This window comes from Mirounga leonina, unplaced genomic scaffold (genome assembly GCF_011800145.1).
Source record: "Mirounga leonina isolate KUSES-001 unplaced genomic scaffold, KU_Mleo_1.0 Mir_91, whole genome shotgun sequence".
NCBI lineage: Eukaryota > Metazoa > Chordata > Mammalia > Carnivora > Phocidae > Mirounga > Mirounga leonina.
In genome coordinates, this window is record NW_023270839.1 from 45,616,964 (window position 1) to 45,633,855 (window position 16,892).

At 34.6% G+C, this 16,892-nt stretch overlaps 1 protein-coding gene across 10 annotated transcripts in view; it reads right to left on the reverse strand.

Moving 5' to 3' along the window:
• MYO9A (myosin IXA) overlaps positions 1 to 16,892 on the reverse strand; it is a 272,310-nt gene that overhangs the window by 127,391 nt on the left and 128,027 nt on the right. For all 10 annotated transcript variants that reach the window (XM_034993654.1, XM_034993659.1, XM_034993658.1 and 7 more), the window contains one exon: positions 4,875 to 4,950. In XM_034993654.1, coding sequence (XP_034849545.1) covers positions 4,875 to 4,950 — 76 coding nt within the window. The remainder of the gene's footprint in view (positions 1 to 4,874; positions 4,951 to 16,892) is intronic.

The following is a 16,892-nucleotide window of genomic DNA, read 5'->3' on the forward strand; positions in this document are numbered from 1 at the left end:
TTTGCTTTTCCGTGCTTATTAAGGATGCTGAACAGTTTTTATATATTTTATGGCCATTCATGTATTTTGAAATGCTATTTGCCCATATCTCTTCTTTAAAAAGTATTCTTTATAAATTTTATGTACTGATCCCATTTCAGTTATATGTTTCAAATGTGTTCTCCCAATTTTTTTTTTAATTTTTTATTTTTTAAAGATTTTATTTATTTATTTGACAGAGAGAGACACAGCGAGAGAGGGAACACAAGCAGAGGGAATGGGAGAGGGAGAAGCAGGCTTCCCGCGGAGCATGGAGCCCGATGCAGGACTCAATCCCAGGACCCTGGGATCATGACCTGAGCCGAAGGCAGACGCTTAATGACTGAGCCACTCAGGCGCCCCTGTGTTCTCCCAATTTGTAGCTTATCTTTTTACTTTAATGGTGCCTTGTGGTGAACAAAAATTCTTAAATTTAATGTAGCTAAATATATTTTTTCTCTCGATTTGTCCATTTTACAGCTTATTTTAAAAATTCTTTCCTAGTCCCAAATCATTCAGCCAGATTTTCCTCTAAAATTTTCTAATGTTTATCACCATTTCAACCCCAAGCTAAATTTGTCAGTTGGCTGAGTTTGTCAGTTGGCTGAATTTCCTCTGGTCTTAAACAGATGCATCATGAATCAGTTTTATTTTCCCCTACAAATCTCTCATGGCATTTTTTTTAATCTGTACTAATCTGGATTTGTCACATTGGTATCTTCCTTTACCTTTGTATTGGGCATTCTTTTTGTCATTCTTTTTGCATCAACTTTTTTCTAACATTTTTTCCTCTTTTATGTCTACTTTGTAAACTTTTATGGAGCACATCCTCTAATAGCTCCATGTGAAAATATGTATGAGAGGAAAATATTTTGGTTCCTCCATAACTAAACATGCTTTTATTCTGACCTCACACTTGATTGGTAATTTGCCTGTGTATAGAACCCTTGGTCAGAAATAATTTTTCTTCAGAAATTTGAAGACATTGCTACATTGCGTTTTAGTTCTAACTTGCTGATTTCTGAGTCCTGTTTTTAAATAGCTTTATTGAGATATAATTTACATACCACAGAGTTTCATTCATTTAAAATACATAATTTAGTGGGGTTTGGTGTATTCAAGAGTTAGCTTAATCATCCCAAAATCTAAGTTAGAGTATTTTAATCACTCCAAAAAGAAACTTCCTACTCACTAGTTTCTCTCCATTCCTCATATTCTTGCTAATTGTAGGGAAATACTAATACACTTTTGGTCTCTACAGATGTGCCTATTCTGGAAATTTAGTTTAAATAGAATCTTACAATATGTGGCCTTTTGTGTGATACTTTTTTCACTTAGCATGATGTATTCAAGGATCATCCACATTGTGGCATGTACCAGTATTTCATTCCTTTTTATGGCAGAACATTCCATTGTATGGTTATTTTGTTTATAAATTTATCAGTTGACAAACACTCAGGCTTTCCCCTTTTGGCTATTTTTTTTTTAAGATTTTATTTATTTATTCATGAGAGAAAGAGAGAGAGAGGCAGAGGGAGAAGCAGGCTCCCAAGGAGCAGGGAGCCTGATGTGGGACTCGATCCCAGGACCCTGGGATCATGACCTGAGCCGAAGGCAGACGCTTAACCATCTGAGCCACCCAGGTGCCCTTCCCCTTTTGGCTATTAAGAATAATGCTGCTCTGAACATTCATGTACAAGTGTTTGTGTGGATATATGTTTTCCATTATTTTGAGTGTGTACTTAGGAATGAAATTTCTGGGTCAAATCTCTGTGTTTTGTTTAACATTTTGAGAAATTGCCAAACTTTTTTTCAAAGTGGCTGTGACGTTTTACATTGCCACTGGTAATAGATAAGTGTTCCATTTTCTCTTTTGCCAATATCTGTTATTGACTGTCCTTTTAATTTTAGTGGTGTTAGTGATGGGTGTGAAGTAGTATCTCATTGTGGTTTTGATAATGGATTTCTCTAATGCCTACAAATGTTGAGCATCTTTTCATGTGCTTATTGATCATTTGTATATCTTCTCTGGTGATTCATATATCTTCTTTGAATAAATGTTTCCTTTGCTATGAAAAACTTTTTGGGGGGGCATATATTCTTCTTTCCAAGTATAAAAATGTAATTGTCTTAAAACTGTTATCAAACAGTATTGTATTTAAATTTAATAATATATGCTAACATCTTTTTATGCCATTAAATATTATTCTACAACATGATTTTTTTTTAAAGATTTATTTATTTATTTAGAGAGAGCAGGGAGAAGGGCAGAGGGAAAGAATCTCAAGCTGACTCCCCCGTGAGCATGGAGACCCCCCCCACACCGACATGGACTTGATCTCATGACCCTGAGCTGAAATCAAAGAGTCAGTGCTCAACTGACTGAGCCATCCAGGTGCCTCTACAACATGATTTTTAATGACCTCATAGACTTCCATTGGGTGGTTGTAACATAATTTATTTCACCTGTTTCCAATTACTGGTTACTTAGGTTGTTTTTTTATATTGATGAAAATTTTTGTAATTAAATTTTTGCATGTTTGATTATTATCTTCTGTCGTTTTTAATTAAAAGCTTGACCAGAAAGACAGAAGGAAGTTACTATAAAATTTTAAAGATATTGTCCCAGCTATCCAAAAAGCATAGTTTAAAAAGAACTAACGGAAAAATATTTTAAGGTTACATTCCATTTTTCAAAAGCAGGAAGTTTCAAAAGTAGTACAAAGGAAAAAATAGTTCATAGAGTCCCATGTATCTACTCTTCACTTAGCTTCCCTAAGTGACATCTTATATAGTGATAATGATAGTATATTATCAAAAGCAGGAAATTTACATTAGCACATTAATATTAACTAGACTACAGTTTTCACCATTTTTAGAAATCTGCAGGTGTGTCTCTATATAGATTTTTGCAATTGTACCCCATCTATACATTTGTGTAACTAATGCCACAATCAGGATACAGAACATATAACTGAAATGGGATCAGTACATAAAATTTATAAAGAATACTTTTTAAAGAAGAGATATGGGCAAATAGCATTTCAAAATACATGAATGGCCATAAAATATATAAAAACTGTTCAGCATCCTTAATAAGCACGGAAAAGCAAATTATGAGATACCATTTCATAACCACCAGATTACCAAAAGTTAAGAAGTCTGACAATCAGTTGTGCTGGCAAGGAATGAAGCAAAGGGAACTTTCAATTGCCACTGTTTGTGTACATTAGTACAACTACCTTGAAAAACAATTTGGGATTATCTTATAAAACTCCTACTGAACTAACAGTTCCACTACTAAGTACATATCCCAGAGATATAATAATAGGTGAACCAGGAGATTGGTATGAGCATGTTTAAAGTAGCACCATTTGCAATGGTAAAAGAACCACCCACGTATCCACTGATGGACAAATCTATTACGGTATATTAATGCCATGTAATTATTTTATTGTGATAAAAAAAAAAACACATAATGGGATGCCTGGGTGGCTCAGTTGGTTAAGCGTCTGACTTCGGCTCAGGTCATGATCTCGGGGTCCTGGGATGGAGCCTCGAGTCTGCTCCACACTCAGCGGGAGTCTGCTTGTCCCTCTACCCATTCCCCTTTCCCCTGCTAGTGCTCCCTCTCTCTCTCTCTCTCTCTCTCTCAAATAAATAAAATCTTTAAAAAAAAACATAAAACTTACCACTTTTCTTTTTTATTGAGAAATAATTGACACATAACATTTCATTAGTTTCAGATGTACAAAAGAACGACTGAATATTTATATACACTGCAAAATGATCACCAGAATAGGTGTAGTTACTATCTATCACTACACACAGTTACAAATTTTTGTTCTGTGATGAGAACTTTTAAGATCTGCTGTCTTAGCAACTTTCAAATATACAGTACAATATTATTAACTATGGTCACTATACTACACATTACTTTCCCATGACTTCTTTATTTTAGAACTGGGAGTTTGTATCTTTTGACCACCTCACCCATTTTGCCCACACCCTACCCCAACCTTGGGCAACCCCAATCTGTCATTGAGTACATTCACAATGCTCTGCAAAAATCACCACTGTCTATCTCCAGTGTTAGCCAAACTGAAACTTTGTATTCATTAAACAATAACTCCCCACTCCCCCATAGTATATAATATTATACAACAACTAAAAAGAATAAACTACTTGCAAGAAGATGGTTGAATCTTAGATGAATATTGTTGAAGGGGAAAAAAAAGTCATAGAAGACAGCATACTATATACCAGTACTTCTGTAAAACTCAAGAACTAGAAAAGCCAAACAAGTTATTGCTTAGCAAAAACATACATTTATTGTAAAACTTTCTTTACGAGCACAGTAATGATAAACATAAAATTCTGGATAGCAGTTACCTGAGGGTAGAGAGGAGCGAGTGATCAGAAAGTAATATAAAGGTGGCTGCAGTAATACTAAAGTCTTCTGGTTCTGAACTTGGGTAGTAGGTTCATTTTGTTGGTATGCTTCCTAATGTACATGTGTCTTCTGTATATTCTCTTATATCAAATGCTACATTAATGTGTAAAGCTTGAATAGGAGCTTCCCACTAAACATGTTTATCAAACTTATTATGTACTATTTCAAATCCTCTCAGTCTTACCTCTTACTATAGCTAATGCTACTGCAAACAGTACTGTGACTAGTTACACACACATATTTAGTCCAGTTTCATACCTTGTTACACTATTCATAAAAGCATCATGAAACAAAAACAAACTAGGCCTGATTTTCTTCATATTTTTTAACCCACAAAAGTATTAATAAGGATTCTAATTATTTCTTCTATACTTCCTTGAAAACATAAACTAAGCATACTTACTGTTGGTTTTTTTCATTTAGAGTATTCATGCCCTGGAGATCAGAAAGAGGTGTTCTGGGATTTTTCCGGGTTATACCTAACAAACAAAAAGCAGACATTTTCAAATCAATGCTAAAAGAAACTAAACATGAAACAATTTTTCTAAGGACATATAAAATTAATGTACTTCAATAGTAAATATTTGCTAAACATGTCAGAAATGTCTAAATAATAACATGAACCAAGTCCCATGACTGTTACTTACAAACCTGACTTAGCCAACAATGAACCCAATTAGGGAATTAAATAATAAATTTTATTTCTTCTCTCATTTAAACATTATCAGAATATGAAGGATAACTGGGTTGAAGGTCTAGAAATGTATAAGCTCATTATTTTAATATTCAAAAAATTCCTAACGATTCCTTTGCATCATTTTTCAGTAATAAATATATTGCTAACATGGACTATAGAGTTCAGAGGCCAATTAATCTTACATATAGACAATGCGAATCAAAAACAACAAATTATTTCCTTACTAAGGATTACCAATATTTTAAAGTTATAATTTACTTTAAATCATATGATAAACATCGAAGCGCTATACACATAAGGCCATGAATTTACTAACACCATATACACGGACATTTAATATAGTTAAGACACATTGGAAAGGAAGTCAAAGTATCTATTCAAGATAACAATCCTGTATGTAGAAAATCCTAAGTAACCCACAAAAAAACTACTAGGACTAATAAAAGAATTCAGCACAATTATAAGCTATAAGATCAATATTTAAAAATCAATTGTATTTCTATACAATAGTAATAAACAATCAGAAAATAAAATTAGAAACAATTCCATTAATAATAACATCAAAATAATACAAAAAGAATAAACTTTAAAAAGTATAAAATGTCTACATTGAAAACTACAAAACATCATTAAAAGAAACCTAAATAAATGGAAGAATGTTATTCATACTCATGGATTGGAAAACTTAATTACTGTTAAGTTAGCGATGCTCCCTAAATTTATCTACAGGTCCATGCAATCTCTATTAAAATTCCAGCATCATTTTTTTATAGAGATGAATAAACTGATCCTAAAATTAATATGGAAATGCAAAGGACCCAGAATAGCCAGAACAATGCTGAAAAAGAAGAACATGGTTGGAGGACTCACACTTCTGAATTCGAAACTTACTATAAAGGTAGAGTAATTGAGACAGCATGGTACTTACATAAAGAAAGACAAACAATGGAAAGGAATGGAGAATACAGAATAGACCTTTACATTTATGATCTAATGAATTTCGAAGACAATTCAATGGGAAAAGAATAATCTTTTCAAAAAATGGTGCGGGGAAAACTAGATATCCTCATGTACAAGAATGAAGTTGGACCAAAAATCAAAATAAGTGCTAAAAGTATAAAACTCTTAAAAGAAAACATAGGAGTAAATCTTTCTGACATTGAATTAGGCAATAAAATTACTTCGGTATGTCACCAAAAGCATAAGCAACCAAAGAAAAACATGGATAAACTGGACATCATCAAAATTTAAAACTACGTGCTTCAAAAGACAACAGATCAAGAAAGTAAAAAAAGACAACCCACAGAATGATAGAAAATGTTTGTAAATCAAATATCTGATAAGGAACTTGAATCCAGAAAATAAAAAGAACTCTTACAAGTGAATAATAAAAAGACAACCCAATTTAAAAATGAACACAGGATTACAACAGATATTTTTCCAAAGAAAATATGCAAAGGGCTAATAAGTTCATGAAATGATGCTCAACATCATTAGTCAACAGAGAAATGAAAATCAAAACTACAATGAGATACCACCCACCAGTATGGCTATAATCAAAAAGACAGATAATAATTGTTGCCAAGGACATGAAAAAATTAGAACCTTTTACACACTGCTGAAATGTGAAATGATAGTCACTTTGGAAAGCAATCTAGCAGTTCATTGAAAAAGTAAACATAGGATTACCATATGACCCAGCAATTCTACTCCTAAGTAAATTCCCAGGAGAATTTCCAGTAAACTGTTACTGGAAATATATCTTGTGATCAACAAATTCAGTTAGAACTTTGAATAACTTTATTTTCTTATATACTGAATTCATTGTTTTTATTTAATCAGTTCCTTAGTTATGGGCACCAATTATCCCTATAACAAATTATCATTTTCTATCCTCCATATCTATTATTTTTTTCCGTGTATTGAAACATGATCATCTCAGGCCTTTCTTCAATATTAGTAATTCAATTTTCAGCTATTTTCCACCATTTTTTGAGCTCATACAGATGTAGCTTTATGCCTCTGAATGCTTTAGTAGTTCAATACCTCTTTTCAATATCATTCTGATATTTTATAGTCTTAAATTTGTGCTACTGCTTTATTGGATACACATTCTTAAATTCTTCCATACTGTAAAGTACTCACAGGAAATTTTCTTCTCTTTCTTGGAGTATCTTCCCTGCAAACACAATAGGGTGTTTCTTTGAGGGTAATTCTTTTATGCATATTATTTGACTTTCTTTTTTCCCCTCTGTGTGATGATTTTCAAGATCAATTATTAAATATTTTAAACATTAAGAGGACAGGAGTCATACACTGAACGTTTGTAACTGATCACTTAGAAAATGAAGGTCTGTGCACCTCTCTCCTGATCCCATTTCAACAGCTTCAGATCCCATCATCCCCCACTTGCTAGGATCAGCATAAAAAAAAACTTTAAAATAGTTATCATAATGTTCAAGGACTTAAAGTAGAAGATGGTCTTATGAGTTAACAGACAGCAAAACTCAAGGGAAAACTGGGAACTGTAAAAAGGAACCAAATGGATATTCTGGAACTAAAAATAAAAAATTCATTCTATGGGTTTAAAAGAAGACTTTAAACGGGGGATGAATGAACTTGAAATCAATAAATAAAAACTATCTAATCTGAAGAATAAAAGAATAAAAAGAAAAGAAAAAGGAACAGAGTATAAGGAATCTCTGAGACAATATCAAATATTCTAAAAACACGTAACTGACATCCAGAAAGAAAAGTAATTGCAGTAGAAAAAAATTTTGAAACAATGTTAGCCAAAAATTTCCTAAATTTGATGAAAAACAATTGAATCACAGGTCCAAAAGGTACAGCAAATCCCAAAGAGGATAAATATAAATCACATCTAGGAAATAATAAATTACTAAACCAAAAAGCAAAGAGAAAATGCCTAGCAGCCAGAGGGAAAAAAGGTACATTAGATATGAAAGAATTTATAACAAGATGACATCTGAGTTTATCATCACAAATAATGTCAAAAGAAAACAAAGTATCTTTAAGATACCAAAGTTGGACAGTTCCTAATGACATTAAACAAGTCTTACTTTAATGACACAGTAACCAACCATAAGTTTTACCTGAGGCATGAAAACATATGTACACAAAATGACTTGAATAAGAATGTTTATAGCAAGGCTCCTCGTAATAGCTCAAAACAGTATACAGCCCTTATATCCATCAAGAAACAAATTATAAACACAAAGTTGTATATACAATTGTTTATATATATACAATAACCCAGCAACAAATTAATTGTATATAAACAACATAGATGAATGTGTTTATCACTATATTGCATAAGAGAATCAGAACACAAAAGAATACATACTGTATGATCCATTTCTGTAAAATTTTTAGAAAAGGCAAAACATTTATAGTAACAGAAATCTTAACAAGAGTTGCCTAAAGGGGGTGGGAAACTGTACAAGAGAGCAAGAATAAATTTTCTGATACAACTTTATTCAATATTTTATTTTGAATCTGTGTTCATATGATTTAGGTTTTTCTCTAATAAACATCTTATAATTGAGTTTTTTCTTAATTGCATAACCTGTTTTTTATTTAATTTGGTTCATTTCAATTTATTTGTATTACGTTGTTTCTGGTTTTTCTGACTTCTTATTTTATGCCTTGAATTTCCCTAATTATTATATGCTTTCATCCAGATTTCTACTGAATTATTTTCTTTATATTCTGGTTTCTTTTGTTTCAGAAGTTATAAATACTCTCCTCTTTGATTACCCTTGAATTTTTAGCATATCCATGAATTCTAAACTGAATTCTTTCTTCCCTTTTGCTAAAGAGTACAAGAACCTTTGAATGCTTTGATTCTAGTTATCCCCTTCCCATCTCAGATGTCGTTATCCAGTTCTTATTTCCACCTTGTTTTCTTCCCATTAATCAAGCAAATTAAACTTTACTACTAAGTTTTATAAAGTAATTATTTAGATTTATACACATATTTATCATTTCTTTATCAGATCTCAAAACTTTCCAGTGAGTTCAGGTTCTGTCTTTCTCAACTAAATCTTTTTTTTTTAATTTGACAGGGAGACAGCGAGAGAGGGAACACAAGTGGGGGTGGGAGGTGGGAGAAGGAGAAGCAGGCTTCCCGCTGAGCAGGGAGCCCGATGCGGGGCTCAATCCCAGGACCCTGGGATCATGACCAGAGCCGAAGGCAGACGCTCAACGACTGAGCCACTCAGGTGCCCCTCAACTAAATCTTTTAATAAAGTTCTATCAGTGTAGATCTGTTCAGATTACTACCTAACTTTATTTATTGCTATTGTTCACCACCTTTGCCTAGTATACCTTTGTCCATCCTTTTATTTTCATCATTTTTAAGAATCTTGTAGATATGAGGTGGCTGGGTGGCTCAGTCAGCTAAGCATCTACCTTCACTTAGGGTTATATATAACTACCTATATAACTATATAATTGAGCCCCGATTCTCCCTCTGCTCCCTACTCATGATCTGTCTCTCTCTCAAATAAATAAAGTCTTTAAAAAAAAAAAAAAAGAATCTTGTAGATATTATTTAATTGAACTGCTTGCAAAATTCATTTTGAGAATTTAATTGATGAGGTTAATCTATTTTTATTAATTTTAAATAGCAGTACTTGTTTCAAATTCCACATAATATTTTAACAACTGATATATAAAAGTATTTGGGTGAACATATGTTTTCATTTCTCTCAGATAAATAGCTGGGATTGGTATTAATGGAATACATGGAAAGTATATGCTCACCTTTATAAAAAAACTGATTCTTTCCCGAAGTAATTGTACTATTTTATACTGCAATATAGTATATAAGCGTTCCAGTTGCTCCACAACCTCATCATCAGTTAATAGTGTTAATTTTTTATGTTTTGTCAACTTCTTAAAATTCAGCCATGATACAGGGTTTTAATGTGACCTTATTGTGATTATAGTTTGCATTTCCCTAATGACTAATGAAACTGATCATCTTTCATGAACCTGTGGATCATTACTAAATCTTCTTTTTTGAAGCACGTGTTTAAATCTTTAAGCTATTTTTAACTGAATTGCTTATCTTATTAACTACAGGAGCTCCTAAAATATTGTTTTCAAGTCCATTATCAGTTATCAGTATTATAAATTATTACAGAAGTTTTGTTTCCCAGGGTGTGGTATGCTTTTAGTTTTCTTAGCAAGATCTTTTTTAAAGTAGAAATTATCAATTTTGGTGAACTCAATTTTATCCTTTTTCTTTTTTTAAACAGTTCATGCTCTTATGTCCCATCTAAGAAATCTTTGCCTGTCCCAAGATTGTAAAGATTTTCTCTCAGGTTTTCTTCTACAAATTTAATAGTTTTACTCTTTATGAAGAGCTATATGACCCACTTTGAGTTCAATCTTATAGATAAGGTCAAAGTCCTCTTCTTATATAAGGCTACCTAGTTGTTCCAATGTCATTTGTTTAAAAGACTATACTCAACCCCACTGGATTATCTCAGCACCTTTGTGGAAAATCAGTTGACCTGTATGTGTAGATCTTTTCCTGGATTTTTATTTGGTTCTATTGATCTCTTGATCTTTACATTAAGAGAACAATGTCATGATTATTTTAGTCTTGAAATCGTAATGTATAAGTTCTCTAGCTTTGTTGTTCTTTCTCAAAATTTTGTCATCCTAGATATTCTATATTTCCGTGTAAGTCTTAGTTATTGGCTTGTGAATTTCTACCAAAAAATCTCTTCATTTATTTAGATATTTTTCAATTCCTCTTAGTTGTATAAGTTCATTAAAGTTATCCCTACGTGAGGCATGTGGGTGGCTCAGTCAGCTAAGCATCTGACTCCTGATTTCAGCTCAGGTCATGATCTCAGGGTTGTGAGATGGAGCCTCCCATCGGGCTCTGTGCTGGGCGTGGAGCCTGCGTAAGATTCTTTCTCTCTCTCTCTCCCCCTCTCCGCCCCCCCAAATTAATTAATAAATAAAATAAAAATTATCCCTAAGCATTTCATGTTTTGGTATGTTATATTATTACCCACTGCATATTAAAGCACTTCAAAACCTAGCACTTAGGGGCGCCTGGTTGGCTCAGTCGTTAAGCGTCTGCATTCAGCTCAGGTCATGATCCCAGGGTCCTGGGATCAAGCCCTGCATTGGGCTCCCTGCTTGGCAGGAAGCCTGCTTCTCCCTCTCCCCTTGGGCTCCCTGCTCAGCAGGAAGCCTGCTTCTCCCTCTCCCATTCCCCCTGCTTGTGTTCCCTCTCTCACTGTCTCTCTCTCTCTCTCTGTCAAAATATAAATTAAAAAATTAAAAAAAAAAAAACCAAAACACTCTAGCATTTAAAAATGACAGTTATCATAATCACAGAGTTTTTACAGAAACAGGTTTCCAGAGCTGCTTAGCTGCATGGTTGAGATAGGGCCTCTCGTGAGGTTATAGTCAACCTGCTGGCCAAAGCTGTGGTCATCTCAAGTGGAACTAAAGGATTTGTTTCCAAGGTCACTCACATAGTTAGTAGCAAGGATCAGTTCCTAACTGTTGACTACAGGCTTCAGTGGGATCTCAGCAGGGCTACTCACAAATGGCAGCTTACTTCTCCCAGAAACAGTGATCCAAGAGAGAGCTAGCAAGTGAGAAATTACCTAAGATGGAAACTGTAGTTTTTCATAACTTAATTTTGGAATTGACAAACTATCACTTCTGCCATGTCCTATAAGTCACACAGACCAAGACTGGTAAAATGCAGGAGACTACACAGGTTGTGAATAACAGAGTATGAGGATAACTGGAGAGTATCTAGGAGGCTGACTGCCAAAGATGTATAAATGAAATTCATAAATTTCATTTTCCACATGTTCATGGCTAAAATATTATAACTTAATTTTGTAAATTTACCTGGTATCCTGTGAGATTGTTGGAATTTACTTTCTAGATCATCTAAATAGCATATTTTAAACTCCTTAGCACCTTTTTTTTTTTTTAATTTCCTTGGATATAGAGACATTTCCTTTTTTAAAAAAAAAAAGATTTTTTTATTATTTTTTTTTTATTTTTTTAAATTTTATTTATTTGACAGAGAGAGATACAGCGAGAGAGGGAACACAAGTAGGGGGAGTGGGAGAGGGAGAAGCAGGCTTCCCGCTGAGCAGGGAGCCCGATGCGGGGCTCGATCCCAGGACCCTGGGACCATGACCTGAGCCGAAGGCAGACGCTTAACGACTGAGCCACCCAGGCGCCCCCCAAAAAAGATTTTATTTATTCATTTGACATAGAGAGAGAGAGAGCACAAGCAGACAGAGTAGCAGGCAGAGGGAGAGGGAGAAGCAGGCTCCCCGCTGAGCAAGGAGCTGGATGTGGGGCTCGACCCCAGGACCCTAGGATCATGACCTCAGCCAAAGGCAGTCGCTTAACCAAGAGCCACCCAGGTGCCCCTCCTTAGCACTTTTTATACAGGTGATCATGTTGTCTACATCTTCCTTTTCAATCTATGCACCTTTTCTTTTTGTTGACTTAGAGCACTGTGTATGACCTTCAGCAGAGTGTTAAATCTGAGTGGCAAAAGCAGGTATCTGTGCCTTTTCTCAATGTGAGAGAGTAGTATTCAATCTTTGATCATTAAGTATGAAGTCTACTGTAGGATTTTCATGCATATTCTTTAAAATGAGGAGGCTGCCTTCTAGTCCTAGGCTCCTAAAAGCTTTTAAATAGGAATGAGTGAAGAATTATGACAAAATCTTTTTATCCAACTACTGAGATATCATAAGCTTTTTCTTTTTTTTAGATGGATAATATAATGAGTTATAGGGATGCCTGGGTGGCTCAGTAGGTTAAGCGTCTGCCTTTGGCTCAGGTTATGATCCCAGGGTCCTGGGATCGAGTCCTGCATCGGGCTCCCTGCTCAGCAGGGAACTGCTCCCCCTGCTTGTGCTCTCTCTGACAAATACATAAAATCTATTAAAAAAATATAGTGAGTTATATTGATTGATTTTCTATTATCAAACCAACCTTTCATTCCTGGAATAAATTCCACTGGTTTTCATGTATTCTCCTTTAATATATTGGTGAATTCAGTTAGCCCTTTATTTCTTAAGGCTTTTTACGTCTATCATTGTGAGGTATGTTGGTCTGTAGTTTTCTTGCAATGTTTTTGTTTAATAATACTGGCCTCATGATATGATTTGCATAGGGTTCCTTGCTCCTGTATTTTCTGAACGAGTTGAAGAGAACTGCTATTATTCTTTCCTTAAACGTTTCTTAAATGAAATTTACTATTGAAGCTACCTGGCCTTTTTTGGGTGTGAGGGAAGATTTTACTTATGAATCCATCATTGTTAATAGATACAGGAGTGATCAAATTTTCTATTTCCCTTGGGTCAATTTAGATTGACATTCAAGGAATTTGTCCATTTCATCTTTGTTGAATTTATTGACGTAAGTGTTCATAATCTCTCCTCAATCTTTTGATGTCTATACCGTATGTAACTGTGTCCACTTGCTCATTTCCAATAACAGTATTTGTGTCTTCTCTCATATTTCTCCATCAGAATGGCTAGAACTGTACTGTCTAATAATACAGCAGCCACTGGCCACACATGGCTTTGAAATTTTATTTGATTGAATCAAATTAAAACTTCAGTTTTCAAATTTTCAATAAATTTCAGGTGCTTAACAGCCATACTGACTAATGGTTACAGTTTTAGAGAGCATAGCTGGATAATATTTTCATCTTCAGAGAAAGTTGTACTGGACAGAACTAGAGCATTATCCATTTCATTGCTCTTTTTGAAAAATCAGCTTTTGGTGGTCACTGATTTTCTCTACTGTTGGTCTGCTTTGTATCCACAGATTGTAGCACTTCACTTCTACTTATTTTGGGTCTAAAGTGCTCTTGTAGCTTCATAAGGTAAAAGCATTGATTTTGACCTTTTTCTAATATAAGGAATTAAAAGCTATCAATTTTCTTATAAGCACTTCTTTAGTTGCATTATGCAAGTATGTTATTTCCATTCTCATTCAGATCAAAATAGTTTCAAGTTGCCCTTATAAATTCTCCTTTAACTCATGAGTTATTTACACATGTGGTTTATTTTCAAAATATCTGAGTATTTCTCAAGGGGCGCCTGGCTGGCTCAGTCAGAAGAGCAAGCAACTCTTAATGAGTTGTAAGTTCAAGAAATGTTGGGTGTAGAGATTACTTAAAAAAAAAAAAAAAAAAATGGAGGATTTCTCAGATATCTTTCTGTTACTGATTTCTATTTTATTCCATTTAGGTCAGACTTAAATTCCATTTGGATTTCTACAATGGAATTCCATTAATTGCATTTGGTCAGATTAAATTTTCAATCATTTGTGGGACCATACTGAGGCCTGAGGTCAGGAACATTAAGGCAGGCATTGTCAGCAAGGTGAGAGTATTAAGTTATATCAAGCCCACAGCATTTCTCTGACAGTTGCTGATCCTTCATCTTCTTCATAAACATGTCCTGAGTGTAGACTTAAGGTCAAAAGTATGGGTTCAAATTCAAGTGAGATTCTTCTCTTCTACCCTTTCTCTCTCTCTTCCTCCTACCATCTTATTCTTTTTCCTTACCAGGGCTCCTGAACTTTGGAGAAGTGGGACTGAAGGTCATGCTTCCAAGAACCCCAATTTCTCCCCTCCCCTCTCCTCTAACTTCCTCCCGACCAAATCTTAGAGAACAGTCACTAGAGAGAGAAGGTGGGAGCAACAGAAATGAAAAGGAAGAACCACAATACCTTTTATGTCTTAATCGTTAAGGTCACACACTGTCTCTTGTCACTTCTGCTATATTCCATTTGTTAGAAGTGAGTCATTAAGTACAGCACATGCCTCTTGAAGAGAGGAGTATCAAAGAATTTGTGGACACATTTTATACCACCAGAACAATCTCATAGTTTTTACTTTAAATAGTCATATATCTTTTTAAAAGAAATTAAGAGAAGGAAAGGAAATATGTATAGTCATTTATTTTTATACACAGTTATTATTTCTATAATAATAGAAATAATTAATGAATCAGCAAACTAAGCCCCTGGGCCAAATCAAACCCACGGCCTGTTTTTGTATGGCCTGAACACAAAGAATGGCTTTTACATCTTTTAAATGGTTGAGGGGGGAAAAAAAAATCAATGGAAGAATGTTTTTGTGACATGTGAAAATTATATGAAATTTAAATTTCAGTGTCCATTATAAAGTTTTATTGGAACACAGCCATGCTTATTTATTTATGTATTGTCTATTGCTCCTTTCACAGTAGAACTGAGATGTTTCAACAGAGACCATAAGACCCACAAAGCCTAAAATATTTAATATCTGGTCTTTTGCAGAAAAGTATACCAACACACTTACTATTCATCCAAGTTATCATCTGATGGTAACTTTAGCCTTCAGCTTAAAGAACTTCCATTATCAGGATGCCTGGGTGGCTCAGTTGGTTAAGCATCCGAATCTTGATTTTGGCTCAGGTCCTGATCTCAGGGTCATGAGATTGAGCCCCATGTTGGGCTCAGTGCTGAGTGTGGAGCCTGCTTAAGAGTCTCTCTTTCTCTCTCTCCCTCCTTCCCCTCCCCTCCACTGCTCACACACCTTCTCTCTCTCTAAAAAAAAATTAAATAAATAAAAAAATAAAGTTGAACTTTCTGATTAAAAAAAATTTTCTCTCAGATTCCTCTTATCTGAAAACATCTTTATCTCAGGTTCATTTTTTTTTTTAAGGTTTTATTTATTTATTTGAGAGAGAGAATGAGATAGAGAGAGAGAGCATGAGAGGGGGGAGGGCCAGAGGGAGAAGCAGACTCCCTGCCGAGCAGGGAACCCGATGCGGGACTCGATCCTGGGACTCCAGGATCATGACCTGAGCCGAACTGAGCCACCCAGGCACCCCTCAGGTTCATTTTTAAAGAATATTTTGCTAATAGTTAGACTGTGGAAAATACATTGTAGCAACACTAAATTCTGTTACATTTTTCTGAAAACTGTTGATTTTTCTTCTAACAGGTAGTTAACGGTCTAGACTGAAACTAAAAATATAGAAATTTTTGCCTGAAAGTTGGGTTTTGTTGGGGGGTGTTTTGTTTGTTTGGGGGGGCAATATTTTAATATGATTTTTGGATATCTTTCTGTCTCCACTGCTTTAATAAGTCAGGTGTTAATCATATCATTATCCCCTTGTATTTAATGTGCCATATTTTCTCTTGGCTGCTTTCAAGATTTTCTCTTTATCTTTGACATTTGGCAAATAATGTGCCTAATAATGGTTTTCTTTTTTATTTATTCTACTTGGAAGTCACTAAACTTCTTGGGATCTCTAGGTCAGTTTTGTTTTTTCTTTTTAACCAAACATGAAATGTTTTTGCCACTATTTCTTCAAATATTTCTCTGCCTCTTTCTCTCTCCCCTCTATTTATGGGACTAAGATAGCAAGACTTCAGTTTTTCTCCCACAGGAGCTATGGAGCCCTCTGTCAAAAAAGCAGCAAACTCGCAAATCTCACCTATTGCAATTGTAGCTTTCAAAGGTCATCTCCTATTTGGTTTGCATTGCTTTGTTGACCAGCTTCCCTTCGTACTCACAGCTGTCATCCAGGTATGGTTGGCAGAATTTATACTCTAACATGGGGTTTTAGCCCTTTGGCAGCTTACTCATCAGCAGTTCCAGGATTTTCCTCCTAAATTCCAAGTTGTTTTGCCAAT